This window comes from Mus pahari, chromosome 3 (assembly GCF_900095145.1).
Source record: "Mus pahari chromosome 3, PAHARI_EIJ_v1.1, whole genome shotgun sequence".
NCBI classification, from domain to species: Eukaryota; Metazoa; Chordata; class Mammalia; order Rodentia; family Muridae; genus Mus; species Mus pahari.
This window is the reverse complement of record NC_034592.1, coordinates 119,023-134,885: the sequence shown is the minus strand read 5'-3', so window position 1 is coordinate 134,885 and position 15,863 is coordinate 119,023. Positions and strand designations below refer to the sequence as shown.

The 15,863-nt window shown below is 40.6% G+C and overlaps 1 protein-coding gene across 2 annotated transcripts in view; it reads left to right on the top strand.

Annotated features, from left to right (window-relative positions):
* Itga8 (integrin subunit alpha 8) overlaps nt 1–15,863 on the top strand; it is a 182,371-nt gene that overhangs the window by 156,623 nt on the left and 9,885 nt on the right. The window contains exons 27-29 of one of the 2 annotated variants that reach the window (XM_029536874.1): nt 2,325–2,438; nt 2,972–3,022; nt 13,057–13,158. In XM_029536874.1, the coding sequence (XP_029392734.1) occupies nt 2,325–2,438; nt 2,972–3,022; nt 13,057–13,158 (267 nt within the window). The remainder of the gene's footprint in view (nt 1–2,324; nt 2,439–2,971; nt 3,023–13,056; nt 13,159–15,863) is intronic. The other variant, XM_021192601.2, reaches the window with a different exon arrangement.

The following is a 15,863-nucleotide window of genomic DNA, read 5'->3' as shown; positions in this document are numbered from 1 at the left end:
TGGATCAGTTTTTTGAGATAGAAAGAGAGAAAAAGAGAGGGAGAGAGGGAGAGAGGGAGAGAGAGAGAGAGAGAGAGAGAGAGAGAGAGAGAAATAAATGATATACATCCATTTCTTCTTAAGGAAAAAGCACCTGAGATATAGAACAGCTTACAATACTCAACAGATTCAAGGGCCTGCACATTTGTAAGACTGTATAATGGCTCTAAAATGTTAGGTCAGCAAACCATACATTGTCTTTTTTAGGCTAAATTAATAAAGCTGTATGCTGTTATTACTGAAAGCTCACATCTATAGAATCCAATTATGTACAGTAGAAATGAGAAGAGCCCATTGGAAACCCAATATCAGACTTCTGTGGAAGTAAACATTTGTACAAACAAAATTCAAATCCCTCTCTATATACATATCTACTTTATGCATGCATCTTGAGTACAGGAGTGATAGAGATATATAAATGGAATTCTCTTAAAAGTTGTATGCATTTGTGTTACAGGTCCAATTTCTTCCCTTCTGCTATTTCTTATTAAATATTTTACCATAAATTTCAACTTCTAAATATCATAAGAGCATTTTACTTGCAAATGATTGCCAAGACAGTCATTAGTACCTGTATCTGATTTCAAACTCATGTTACATTCTCTTTCCCTCTTATTGGTTCAAAAACTACAAACTATGCAACAGCCACCCAGGTCCTTGAATAAAGACAACTCTGGGGAGAGGGTGATTATGCAAAGTTTATTCTAAAATCAAAAGCTAAAGAAGACCTCCTACAGTTTTTGTTTGGTTAAGACAAAGCACTTAATCCCATTCCTGATTAGGAATTTGTAAGTGCAAAATACCAACATTCTGTGTTGGGATCATAATTTCCATTTTGCATTTTTTAAAAAAAACTCTATATCTCCAACATGGTAACTTAATCTCCCAACTCCAGTCACCTTTGTCTCTGTAGCCTTCAGGCTCCTGCTGCTTCTGTTATGGTCACCTCTCTCCTCCTCTCCAAACTTTTCTCTGTTTTCCTTAGTTACTCAACTTGCAACAACCATGGATTTCTTTTCTGCATTTGATGCTATTGAACACCTCTGGAAACTATCACAGCTCTGACTTGTCCTTTCCCCCACTGTCTTTATACCTTTGGTTAACCCACCTAAGGGCTTTTTGGACCTCTTCGCACTCTGTACCTGGAAATTCCAACTCCAACCTCCTGCTCTCCTCTGTAATAGACTCCACTCTTCCAGGGGTCTTTCTTTAATTCTTCCATCTTCTCTCCAGTGCAATCAGAGAGGCATAGTTCTGTACATTACCCGTGAAAAACCGACTATGCATACCCATGTATTCCCACACTCAGTATAGTAGTCATCTTTGCCAATTCCCTGATCAAAACACCTTACAAGGCAATTTAAAGGAGGAAAGGTTTATTTGTGTGCAATTTCAGAGGGGTTTCAGTGTGTCATAGTGGGGAAGACAGAGTACCAAAAGAAACTCTTTCTGGATGGTCTAGGGAGTGCATAGAAGTAAGTCCATATACATAACCAGTCATAAAGTAGACAATGCAGGTTGAAACCAGAGGCATAACCTTGTCAATACTCCACTAGTGACCTCTTCCCAACCAAGACCTACAAGCTAAAGGTTCCCCAGCCTCCCCAGACAGTGCCACCTGCTAGAAAGGAAGTGGCCAAACATGTGAGCCTGTGGAAACCAGGATCCAATGAGAAGAGAGATTTGATAGTTAGAAAGGCCTCATCATGAAAACTTTCCATATTGTATGTCTTGTATTTTAAAGGGGATCCCTTGTAAGATGGGTAAATGGCTGATTTAACAGCAGGTTCATGAATGGAACTTGTAAGAATCAGCTCTATGATCAGGAAATGGATTGGACAAAAGAGAGAATGGTGGGGAACAATTACTTGTCAATGAGTCAGTAACTGAGTCTAGGGAGACGTGCACTCAAGGGCCTCCTCTGCAAAGTCTTCTAGGTTCTCCTAGTGCCTCTGCCATCTCTAAGAAATGTCTTGCCAAGATCTGAGAGAGTGTTCACTGGCTGCTACAGAAAGGTGGGATCTTTAGAGAGGATCATGTCTTTAACTATTTTATGATCCACTTTTACCTTTCTATTACCAGGAAATTCAATGTCGCACCATTGCTAACTGTTTGTTGTCTCAGTTATCTCAATGAATTTGTTCTTTCCCTAGATTTCATGGAGCGAATTAGAGTTGCAGGCAAGGCGATGTCTTCTGAGGGAAGAAAGTAATGTCAGCTTTGACTCTTTACTGCCATCCAAGGCACTTATGCTCTGCTTCTGCCTCTGCCTTTGTGTTTTGCAGAACTGTACCAACATTGACTGCTTGCAAATCTCTTGTGCAGTGGGTCGCCTGGGAGGAGGTGAAAGTGCAGTCCTGAAGGTCAGATCAAGATTGTGGGCCCACACGTTCCTCAAGGTAACAATGCCACTGACCCACTGACTGATACCTTACGCACCATTCACCCAGAACCTCCCGAAAGAGGAGCGTCAAGCTCAGCACCAAGCCCCTGTGTAGGAACTTTTCACTTGCACATGTGTGTGTGTGTAGATGTGTTATTGATATTTTTGTGCATGTGTGAACACATACTGTCAGGAGGCCAGAGGTCAATGTACAGTGTCTTGTTCCATCAATCCTCCACCGTACTTTGTGAGACAATCTGTCACTGAACCTAGAGCTCACTAACCTGGCTAAGCTGGCAGGGGACCTTTCCCCACAGCTCTTCACCACTGCCACTAGCATTGGCATGACAGGCATGCACCACTATACATGGCTTTTTCCATGTGTGCTGGGAATCCAGGCTCAGGTTCTCATGCTTGTTCAGCAAGCAGGTTACTGACCGAGCCATTTCCCTAGCCTTGATTTTTCACTTTTCAATTTTGGAATTTTTTTCAAGTTTTAAATTTAAAGATTTTAATTTTTAAAATTTAAGAATTTCAATATTTTCAAAGGAAATTTCTGTAGAAGAGACGAGCCAAGAGCAGTTGGTGAAGACACTCAAGGTAAGTACAAACGCAGATACTTTACCTCCTAAACTAGGCAGGTTTATCTGCCTCATGTGACAAAGACAATCCTTTTGTCTAGCTATTAATATAGAATTTACGGTCTCTGAATTTTCACCTATTCGATTTCTAAAAATACTTAGATAATTCCACTAGTCCATAATTTTTATTATAAAACAAACAAGCAAACAAGGACATTTTTTTCCACTTTCAATGCATCTTATTTAACCCTCAAATCTTTATCAGGTCACTACCATTATAAACAGCATATTACAGATGAACCAACTGTAGTTCAGAGAGACTAAATCATCAGGTGCTTCAGCCTTAGAAAGTTGAAGCCAGTGTTCTTCAACACTGCCCAGCACTACAGAGGCTGGGGCAGTAAGATGGTGTTTTGAGGCCAACATTGAGAAGAATAGTCTGATCCAAATCACAAAGACCCTGCATCAAAAAAAAAAAATTAAATCCTGTCTGAAAAAATCAAAGCCGAAAGGTATATAGCTCAGTGATAGGGCACTGATGTAGTGTAAACAAGGATGTGGGTTCACACACACACACACACACACACACACACACACACACACACACTAGCTCAGTGATAGGGCACTGATGTAGTGTAAGCAAGGATGTGGGCTCTCACACACACACCCTACCACACCACACACACACATACCGACATGCACACATATGCACACACACATACACACTACCACACACCCCCACACCACATACACACACACCAACATACACACACATGTACACACACACTAACATAGACACAAACATACAACACATACCACACACTCACACACATCACTATACCACATACCGTACACATACACCATACACATACATACCACACATATGAAGAGACACACCATACCACACACCACATATACATATCACACCACACCACACATATACACACATACACAAACCACACACATGTAATATACTACCACATATCAGATATACACACACAAACACACACATCACCACCACCACCACCACCATATACCATATGTACCACACATACAAGCATGCATACCACCACATAACATACACCACACAAACACATACACCACACTACATACCACATATTACATTCTATACCATACACACACATACCATCAGCTGAACTACATATCATACACACCACACACATACACACAAACACACACACCACACATACCATTACCAGCACCACATACCACACATACACAACATACCCCCCTACAACACTGCACCTACCATATACCACACACACACACACACACACACGCACACGCACACACACACCACACTTCATATCACACACACATTCACAAACCATCAGAAGTTCTAAGCCAATGTAGCAAAGATGTAGGTCCTTCTAGAGGCACTGAAGGAGAAGTTATCCTCCACTTCCTCCTTATTCTTGGCCTCCATTGGTTTGTGAACATCACTCCAACCTCAGCTGCTATATCGCCTCACCCAGGCCTTGTGTCTTCCTTCTCTGTCTTTTGTGAGTGATACAGTAGTGTATAAGGGTCTGTCTGTGTATACAGCATGCGTGTATGCATGTGTGTGCACATGCATATGCAGACTAGAGGTAGAGGTCAGGTGTCTTCCATTATGCCTCTTCTCCTTACCTTCTGTGATAGGGTCTCCCGCTGAACACAGTACTCATGATTGGCTAGCTTGCAGACCATGAACCCAGAACTCACTGATGGACTAGCCTAGACATCAACAAGCTCAGAGAATCTACCTGCCTCTATCCCACCCACCCGACGGGCTAGAATATAGATTTACATAACCACAGCTACATTTTTAACATAGATGATTTTTTTTTTTGTTTTTTTTTTTTGTTTTTGGTTTTTTGAGACAGGGTTTCTCTGTATAGCCCTGGCTGTCCTGGAACTCACTTTGTAGACCAGGCTGGCCTCGAACTCAGAAATCTGCCTGCCTCTGCCTCCCAAGTGCTGGGATTTTATCATAGATCTGAACTCAGATCCTAAGCTAACAAGGCAGGCATTGTGCCACCTGAGCCATCTCAGCCCTCTTTTTTTTCTCTTTAAGGACACTATCCTTCAATTTATAGCCACACGGGACAATATAATGTCATCTCAAACTTGACCTAGAGCCCACAGGAATCTTCATCTAAGTAAAGTCATGTCCTGAGAGTCCATGTGGCTGTGGACTTGCAGGGAGGATGCTCAGCTCGCTACAATCTCCAGTGTTACTTCCCTCATTGCAACCTCTGCTGGTCCATCTTGCTACTGTGTAATGATCTAGCTAATATGCTTCTTAAAACACTTTTCCTAACCTTAGTGTTTGGGATAATTAATTAATGAGGGTTTAAGACTTTTATTCTGATTTTTCTTTTTTCTGCTCACTTGATCCTGTTCCATCAACTCTCAGATATATAATTACCAATCTTGGGCAAAAGTTGTAATTAGAGGCAAGCCAATGGAGAATTCTTTTTTCACTCTCGGTAAACATTGGCCAAAGTATCTATGAGAACATGTGGGGAAGCATGTTTATGGATTTCATAGACAGTGTCATGTCTGAAAACTACCAATGAGCCAAATGCTCTGTAAGAATCCAAATGCACATATTAAAAACAATTCTAGGATTGATGTTCCTCATTTAAACTAGAATCTGTGTTCAGTCTTCAGGGTTATGGAATCAGGAGGCCCTAGCCCAATTCCATGCTGAACTGGCTGTGTTCAAATGAGCTTTCATGGGTCTGAATTCCTTCCTGCATGAGATGAAAGGATTGGACAAAAGTCTCCTTTCTTTCCTGAAAATTCAGTGATATATGGGCAACTCATATGGAACCTCTCCTAATAAGTTATTTATGATGTTTATTCTACTTAGCTGAAGTCAGCAATAACTCTGTGTGCTTTATTAATGGCCCCCTTTTCTATTGTGTTGATACTTTGGTTGACTCAGAACAGACTATGTCAGAATGACTCTCTCTAAACATTAAAGAACAAGCAGCCTTTCCAGAGAGGTCTGCCTGTCCACAAGAGCCAGGGTCCTGTTGAATGATGACCATGCAACTAGGCATGAGGATAAATGCTCATGTGTAATTTTCCTAATCCTTAAAACAAACCTGTGGGATACATACGGTTATTATCAACTATGGCTTACAGGGGAGCAAACAGAGACACGGAGGATAAGTAGCCTTTCCAGGGTCACATAGCTGGTAAGAGGAGGCGTCTGGAAGCTTTAGCCTGGCGTGCATCACTAGGTTAGAGTGCTGAACCAAGGTCACCACATGATACCCACCCACTAGAGATTTCCAGGCCATGATCAAATGGCACAGACTGCAAACCTGCGACCCCAGTAGTCTAGGTGATTCTGTGGTAACCACAACATAGAGATTTTTCCCCCCTAAGACATACAGAGCCTTTCTACTGTGTTAATGAATTTAGATATTGCCTATTATTTCAGAATTCATGAAGGGAGACACTGGCTAGCTTGAGATAAGAACTCACAGCCCAAGCTGACCTTCAACTCACAATCCTTCTGCCTCTGCCTCTGCCTCTGCCTCCTGAAAATGGGATTACAGGCATGCCACCCGCATACCTATGATAAATAAAAGATAATTCTTGGGTTGTAGCAGACCAGTAATAGTAATAAACTTTGGACTCAGACTCACCAAGCCTTATGTTACTTTTCATTTCCTCTGCCAAAAGAGACTATGAGTGTGCCATACGATGTTGGCCATACCTCCTTTGAGGCAGGTAACTCTGGTCAAAGACAGGTACATGTTTTCTATTGCCTTAGGGACATTAGACAATTTTCTTTCTACTTTATCGTTGAAATACACAAGCAAGCATGTACATCAAAGGACTTTGCAAAACAGTTTACACATGTACAGCCTATCTCAGAGAATGGCACACACAGATCTCTGCATAATTAACTCAGCCTATTCATTCCCTTGCCTTGGGAAAAAGTTCTCAAAAATAAAATGTTACATTAAAATGTCAGATGATTTCTTGAAAAGTCTTCCAAATTTTAGAACTTTTTAGATAAGAGGGAAACATGAAAAAATATCAAAAAGGCAATTTCAATAAAAATTTTATTTTCCCTGCATAATTTAGAAAATTTGATTATTAGTCTTTATGATAAATTGCCACTCTAGACTTTTATCATTTAATTACTTTTCTGACATATGTGACTACTAATTTCTTTAAAGGCTGAGCCACCAAAAAAATGGGCCATTTTTAAAAATACTTTCAAATGGCACAAGTTTGAAAATAATTGGCCTTTTTAAATCAGACTGCCCTTTTAATAGATAACACTGGTGTTCCTGGAGTCAAAACGTTTCCCAAGTGACTACACGATGTTTCAAGTGAACAACCCAGAAGATGACCCTGCAGCTTGCATCTTGCACAGCACAAGGCTGCCAGAGTTACTCTGCCTGTTTGCTATTACTTCTTATCTGAGAGGTGGATGAGAAGTGCCTTAGGGAATTCCCAAGCCCATGTGGTCCTAGTGAAAAGTGTAGATTCCTCCTGTCACTCTGATCATCGCATCCTCCCAAAAGGAGAAAGAAGGGCTGTTGGATTAAACAGGGCCTGTCATCACAGCACTGCAACTGGGGAGGGGGTGAGAATTTTAACGTGCCTGCTTTGACCTGGTGTAGAAATCTATCCCTGAGTGAGGGCCATAGAGATGAGGTCATAGCTTCTTTCTCCTATAGAGAAGACCTAGCTGCAGAGATGGCCCAGTGATCAGGAGTGGTGGCTGCCCTTGACAAGATCTGAAGTCAGTTCCCAGCACTCACATGGTGGCTCGCAATGGTCTATGACTCTAGTCCAAGGGATCCAATGACCTCCTTTGGACTCTACAGGAATGTGTGTGTGTGTGTGTGTGTGTGTGTGTGTGTGTGGTGTGCAGACACTGATATATACACAAAAGAAAAGAAAATCTTAAAGAAAAAGAAGACACAGTGTGTCTGAAGGAAATCACTAGTGACTGAGGGGCTGTTTAAACAAGTTAAACAGAGGAGTCAGACTAGAACATATACCAACACTCTGAATCCTTTCTAAAAGAAGGAGGTCACTGTAAAGCTAGCAGTTCAGAACAAGTCACTTCATGCATATCCGCACATGCACACATACCTGTAGCCACAATGGCTGTACTTCCTACAGTGTCTGCTTATTAGCCTCATAGAAGCCTGATGCCAAAGAGGAGTACACTATCAGAAACTTCCTGTCTCTTATATAAACATATAGTTGGAGGTATACGTGTAGATATACATTTATATAATTATATTTCAGTATATACATATGCTTCTGTGTGTGCATGTTTATATATTCATTTTTTAAAGTAGTTTCATCATACAATCTATGAACAGATAATGCTTTCTGCTTCCTCTATACAGGCTAGAAATATGAATTTGACAGACAGTCAGGATTTTGCCACATTCGCCTTTTTTTCTCTCCCTGTGGTAGACATGCAAACTGGTCAGAAAAGGATTCTACTTAGCTTAATGCTAAATGACACCTTATTCCATGAGCATCTCTTGGAATGAAACTTCTTTTCTTTTCTTTCTTTCTTTTTTTTTTTTTTAAGTTTCACCAAGAGTTGCTCAGAAATACCAGAAGCTTGGATTCTGGAAACTAGTGAATATTTAAATGTAAAATGAGCATGTGCTTAAAAATAACAACTGAACTGAACATGGAAGCATAAATCTTGACTTTCAACACTTGGACAATAGAAGCAGAAAGATGGTAACCTCAAAACCAGCTTGAGCTACATTGAGAGTTCAAGGCCAGCTGGAGCTACATTGAGAGCCCTTTCTCAAACAAAATCATTATCATCAGTCTTGAGAAGGAATTAAGCTGTTCAAAGATGAGTTTCAGAGAATGCTCTTGATATTGGCAAATGCTTAAGTATTTATCAAGCTCAGAAGCCTCCTCTCTCATGTATTGCCAACACTGGAGCTGTCATTAGTCCCATAAGGAAACCATAATGAGGAAGTGCCCACTAGCTGGTTACGAAGACATCTCAGTCTGTAGAGTGTCTACTGCAGTAGTGCAAGGACTCCCCCAAAACCCAAGTTAAGTCAAAAGCAGGGCAGGGCGGTACGCTCTGATAATTCTACCACTGGGATTCAGGTATATGCTCAAGTCACACTGGCAGCCATCGTACCCTATGAATGAGCCCCAGGTCCTAGGAGACCCTGTTCAAAAAACAAGGTAGACAGACTCTAAGAGAAAAAACCACCAAGATGGACGTGGTCACACATACACGCACACACACAGGTGCATACAATGAGTCCAAAGATACTGCATAGTTTGTAGTTCATTATATTTCCATTTTGTATCATCAGGTTGGGGGAAAAAAGAGCAGTCACATATCACTGAACATCAGTAAAGGACTGTTACCTTGAAGAGACAGGCTTACAAGAGGCATTGTTGCTATGCAAACAGCATATGGCAGACTCACTCAGGCAGCTATGGTGCCACTAGGTGATATAAGCTGGAGAGCTCCTGTTGCGTTTGTAGTCTGTTGTCCAGACATCGTTTTGTGGATCATAACTGTAACATAGGAAAAAAAATTATGGGCCACAACATAAAACTGAAAAAATTAAATATAAAAGCTATGATATAATATAATACCACACTTCAAATACAGTTTTACTGCAGACAGATTCAGAACTTCTGACAAGGATTTCACAATTGTCAAGGATCCAGAAACCCCCTGTGGGTTGTGAACCAACAGAAATGACAGTGAAGGTAGGAAATAGATGAAAACTCAGACGGCTTCTTGGTTAGTGGCCAGATGCTGTGTCCACTCTTCCCCATCAGTGTTGGCGTCCCATCTAGCTTGAACCTGCACAGGTCTTGTGCCCAAGTCTCCAAGAGTCCATGAATGAATCAGTTCTGTTGTGTCAGGAAGACACCATCACACCCCATCTTTAGTGCGCTGAGAAACTCTTGTTGCTAAATGCAGAGGCAGTAAGAGAAAAAAACAAAACTTTCCAGCTAGAATCAGTGCAGAGATGCAGTTCTTAGCTAATTTTTTTTTTTAAACTGAAGATGTGGCTTCCAGCATAGAAATTCAATTTTCTACCATATTTTTTTTTTATTAAACCAGGAGATTGATAACACTTTGGATCTTTTGAGACTTTCTTTGGTTATGTTTATTTTTAGATTTATTTTTATTATTTTATGTGTATGTGTGCTCTTTCAAGTATGTCTGTACACCACACATGTTGGTACCTGAGGTGAGCCTCCATGTGGGTACTGGGAATTGAACCAGGGTCCCTTGTAACAAGTGCTTTTAACCATTGAGCCTAGTCTACACTCACTGTGTGATCCAGGATCATTTCTGATTCAAAACAATCTTCTGGCCTTATCCTCTCATGTCCTGAGATTCTAAATAGGAGCCAACATACCGATCTAAAACTAGTCCTTGTGGAGTGTGTGTGTGTGTGTGTGTGTGTGTGTGTGTGTGTGTGTTTTGTTGTTGTTGTTGGTGGTGGTGGTGGTGGTGGCGGTGGTTTGTTTTGTTTGTTGTTTTGTGTTATTGCTTTTTGTTTGTTGGTTGCTTTGGTTGCTTTCCCAGTACCAGGGATTGAACCCAGAGCTTTGCTTTATTGTTTTGAAACAAGGTCCTATGCAGCCTAGGCTGGTACGCCAGCTTCAGACTCTTAAGTAGCAGAAACTAGCATAGAGTTCCATATCCTCCTGCCTCCCAAGTGCTAGGATCATAGGCGTGCACCACCCCTATCCCCAGCTCTGAAATCATCTTCACTGAAAGCTGTCCTGGTTGGATTTTTGGCAATATGAAAATTACTAGAATTATCTAAGAGGAGGAACCTCCGTTGAGAAAGTGTCTCAGTCAGATTGCCTGTAGGTGAGTCTGTGGAGACATTTTCTTAGTTAGTGATTAATGTGGGTGGGCTCAGCTTACTGAGCTTCCTCAGCTGTGGGTGGCACCTCCCTGACCAGGCAGTCCTGGGTTATATAAGAAAGCAAGCTGAACGGAGATGCGGTGAAGCCAGTGTGCAGTGATCTTCTAAGGCTTTTGCTTCGGTTCTGACTTCCAGGTTCCTGCCTCAGTTTCTGCCCCGACTTCACTTCATTATGGAGTGTGTGACTTGCAAGTTTTAAGATGAAAAAGACCTTTTCTTTCCTGAGTTGCTTTAGGTTTGATGTGTTATCATGGCAATAGAAACCCTGACTGAAACAAAGGTTTAGAGGCAAGGATACCCATGCATATGGGGTGACAGTTCTTCCCCATAGAATCTTATTACTAGCCTGTATGGTGACTCGTGTCTGAGGCTGAAATAGTGGGATTATCACCAATTTGAGGCTAATCTAGGCTACAGCAAGAGCTCGTGGTAAGCTTTGGCTACAGGATGAGATTCAGTCTCAAGCCAAAACAAAGTCATAGAATCTCATTACTGGAGCACTTCTTTTGTGAGTGAATGAGATTGAAATCATCAAGAACTAGGGACAGTATCAACACATGCATAAAACTCCAGCTGTCAGTTAGAATGGAAATGACAGTCAAGGATAGGTCACTGAAGAATGCCATACTGAACATATTTCTTTTCAGATGGATAGAGTTATTTACCCTTGGACAATTAGAAAGAAAAGGCAAAGATAAAGTTACTTTAAATATGTAAAAGGTACATTTTATGGCCTGTGCTTATCATGTACAAAAAGTAGGGTTTATTAGGGGCAGAAAAATTCAGTCATAGGGAAAGCTTAACTCATAAAAAATGTTTGAACAAAATTTTTACTATCCAAATGTTAGACTGGTTCCAAAAGGCACAGCACTGCATTATCAGAGGGATGTGCTAGTAACTACGTGAGGTACTGGAACACTGATATCAGGGAGGAATCAAAGGGCTCTGTGGTTCCACAGTATAACTGTTCCTACCATGGTTAGTGTTAGTGTGTCAGCACCATGTTAGGAAATATGGACTCTGGGAAGAGATGCCCAAGTGCAGATATAAGTAACGGCGCATTGGTAATAGAAAAATGTAAAGATGAAATAGATATAAGTAGTATTAGGAGCATTGGTAATAATAAAATACAATTATTCAGAATTCAGTCTTGACTGTTATATTTTATAAATACAAATTATTTCGTATAATTTAATTTTAATAGCATTTTATTTATTTTGGATTTTTTTGTACAGGTGTACAGTGTATCTTGATCATATCTACCTGCTACTTTCCATCCAATTCCCCAGAAATCTTCCCCACACAGGTCCCTTCCACTTCGTGGTTTATTTCATTTATTTGTTTATTGGTTGGTTGGTTGGTTGGTTGGTTAATTATGCTGTAATTTAACAGCTGACCTCAAGGGTTCTGAAATCTTGGCCACTGGCTCTCAGGAGCATCCCAATTCCTACAACTGGCATATCTAGTAGAGAGAAGGCAGGGACCGCTAAACACCTTCAAGTGCACAGGAAGGCCTCCAGGCACTTACAGCTTCAATAGCTCCGAGGCAGAGCTGCCCTGCTCTGGGTCATTGTCTGTGTGACTAAAATGTGAAGCATTCCTTTGTAAGCTGTCACGGGGCCTTCTGTAAAACACTTTTCTCTCTCGAATCACATGCATCTGTAATCTCTGAGGGCCTGTCTTCCTTTCACCAGCAATAACTCCAGAGAATCCTTGAGCTGATTTCTTTTTGGAGCCTAAATTTCCTGGGGCATGGTTCCTCTTAAACTTAGGCACAATATTTTACTAACAAAACATATCCTAACTGGCATGGTGGCACATGCCTTAAATTTAAATATGTGTGTGTGTGTGTGTGTGTGTGTGTGTGTGTGTGTGTGTAATATATACTACATAAAATATATTATATTTATTATATATGGATGGATGGACAAATAGATGATGAATGGATGGACATACAGAGGGAAGAGTAGATGGATGGATAACATAACATAACAGAAAAACAGAATAAAAGAATGAAATGTTACACTGGACATAGAAAATGCTGAAAATAACTGAGTATATAGACATAGAAAATTTAAGTTTTAAGGACAAATATTTAAGTAAATAATTTTACTTTCAGAGAAAGAATGATCATTATGCTCTTGCATCCCTGGTGTCCTTTGAAGTCAAGAAGATGCCTTATAAAGAACAGCCAGCAAAGCTGCCAGCGGGGAGCACAGCGGTGAGCAGAGCGCCTCTTTAAAAGTTATAGATACAATAATAGAATTAACAGTATTTCTAAAGCACTGCCCAGTCTAGGCTTAGTTTAACATTTACATGGATGGCTTAGAGAACATTTCTCCTCTTTATCCCACCATTTCCTCTTTTGTTCTAGAAATTCCCCCAGTGACTTTTGATTCAGTTATTAATTTTCAACTAAATGTCTACATTAAAAGTTACAGGTATTGGACTCACACTACATACTACACGGCACTTTTAAAGTCAGTTATTCTGTTTCAAAGAAACACATTCCAATAGAAATAGTAGCCATAACAAAACCATATTGATTCTTTGATTTTGGTAGCAGCATGGTGAGTCTGGTAGGGAGCAAAGAAACTTCCCTAGACCGGCTACAAACTTAGAATCCCCTGTCCTTTACACATCAAGAACAATTCTGAGCTGAAGGGTGGAAGAAATACGAGCTTTTGAAAATCAAGGCTGTTATATATCACTGAACTTCATAGCTTCTGCAGAACAACTTTTGACATCTTCAGGAGTGTGGTAAACCCAGGCAGAGAGAAGGGCATAGCTGAGAGAAACTGGAAAGGCTAGCTAACAGAACTCTGCCTTTCTGGTTGCTTACAAAGATCTAAAACTGAAAAACTCACCTCTCTTCGAGACAATACTAAAGCCAGGTATGGTGGCACACACCTTTAATCCTAGCACTTGGGAAACAGTGAGTTAGAAGCCAGCCTGGTCTACGTAGGGAGTTCCTGTACAGCAAGACATATATAGTAAGACCCTCTCTCAAGAAAGCAAACAACAACAACAACAGCAGCAGCAACAACAACAACAACAAAGCAAAAAACAACATTAAAGTTCCAAGCCCCATCTCTTAGTTATCAGTAGATATTTTCAACACCCAACTTGAACTCTGGGTCCCTAGACCTTTGTTATTCCAAATGTGGCTTGTAAACAGCCAGGTGCTAGCTAGCAAACTAGGAAGAAGCTCACAGGCCTCAGGCTCCCTCTCTAGCTGTCTTGCCTTCTTTAACAGTCCTAAGCCAGTGAGTAAACTTATCTCAAAACAAAACTAAAATAAAAAAAAACATAGCCTGTGTCTAAAGAATAGCACCTGAAGTTGCTCTTTGTCTCCACACACATGCACAGGCATATGCAGACGTACACAGATTAGATACACACATGTATCTCTATGTATATATAGACACACCAAAAACTCAAATATGTTATTTATTGATTATTCAATCAGTCTCAACTTGGAGTAGAGGCTTAAATCATTACTCATGCAGTGTTAAATATATGTAAAAATGCATATATTCTGAGACTTTACTTCATGTGACTGGACTAAATAGACCTAGGGTGGAACACTTCAGTCTTTTTAAAAAATTATACAAGAGGAGATTCCTCAGGGGGGAGCCAAGTTTGAGAAATTAACATGACAGATTACCAAGAAGAAAAACTAAGGTTTGGGGTCCCTTTCTCAATCTAATTAGAAACTGTATCTATCATACCGAACTGTTAAGATAATTAATAAAATTATATAACCAAAGTTTTAGGGGGTTATCCGGGATAATTAAGTTTCAAGTCTCAATAAACATTAGTAAAGATGCCCAAATGTTTTATCTCTCCTGGCTAAGTCTAGTAAGCCCACACTGGAAATGACAATAAAGATTTGAGCAATGTATTTTAAAACCAACATGGCCACATCTTTCTTCGTTTAGATCGCCTCTCTTTCTCTCATGAGTTGTCTGCTATAGCCTGGATTTATGTTCAAGCCAGAAAACAGAGGCCTAGGGTTTTAATACAGAGTGTTCAGCCAAAGAGGTTCAAAGCCTTGCAGCTCTCGGGGAGATAAATCCAGACCCCCTTTGTTTTCTTGGAGCACGTGTTTCATAACAGAAACACATGTTCCAGTGCATTTCATCAACAGCATCACATCTTTCAGGGATGGCCACAGGTGACAGCCTGCTGTTCTCAACTCATGTCAAAAGATCCATGAAATAATCAAATAAATGCATGCTTCCTCCTTTTACCATCTTGAAAATGGAAAAAGAAAAAAAAGGACCTGTTATCTGATGACCATGATTTACTGCATCATTTGGATTGAGGTTATTGGAAAAAACATTTAGGAAAGGAAATGCTTCAAGTCTCCGAATATCTGATTTACAGGAGAAGATCACACTGGTACCAAGTTTGCTGTTCAGTGTAGGAAACCTGTCTTTCTGTGGCTTGGAGAGAACTCTGGCTGGAGGGAGCAGACATCTTGTTGAGAGAGTTCTCAAAGATCTCATTCTTTCTCTCACAAATTGCCCAGCCTAAGAGAAATGCTGTTAGAGTCACTTGATGGAGTTGCTTGAGAGTCAGCCACGGTCCATCTAGACACTGTGAAGACTTAGAAGGGGGACTAGCTGATATATGGTTGTCTTCCTAGACCCTTTCATGGGGTGACTGGTTTGTTTATACTTCCTTTACAATGTGGTCACAATTCAGCTATATCTTGAGGTATAAGTAAGCTTTGCTTTTATGTGGGAAATAATCCCACGTGCTATTAGCATAGCATCTGAGTTGGTACCATCTTTCTCAGAAGTGATGAGGGGCCATATGATTCAGAGACATACAAGTAGATCTTAAGTCATCACAAAAGAGGGGGAAAAATCAGTTACTTGAATGCTTCCTCCCTCCCTCCCTCCCTCCCTCCCTCCCTCC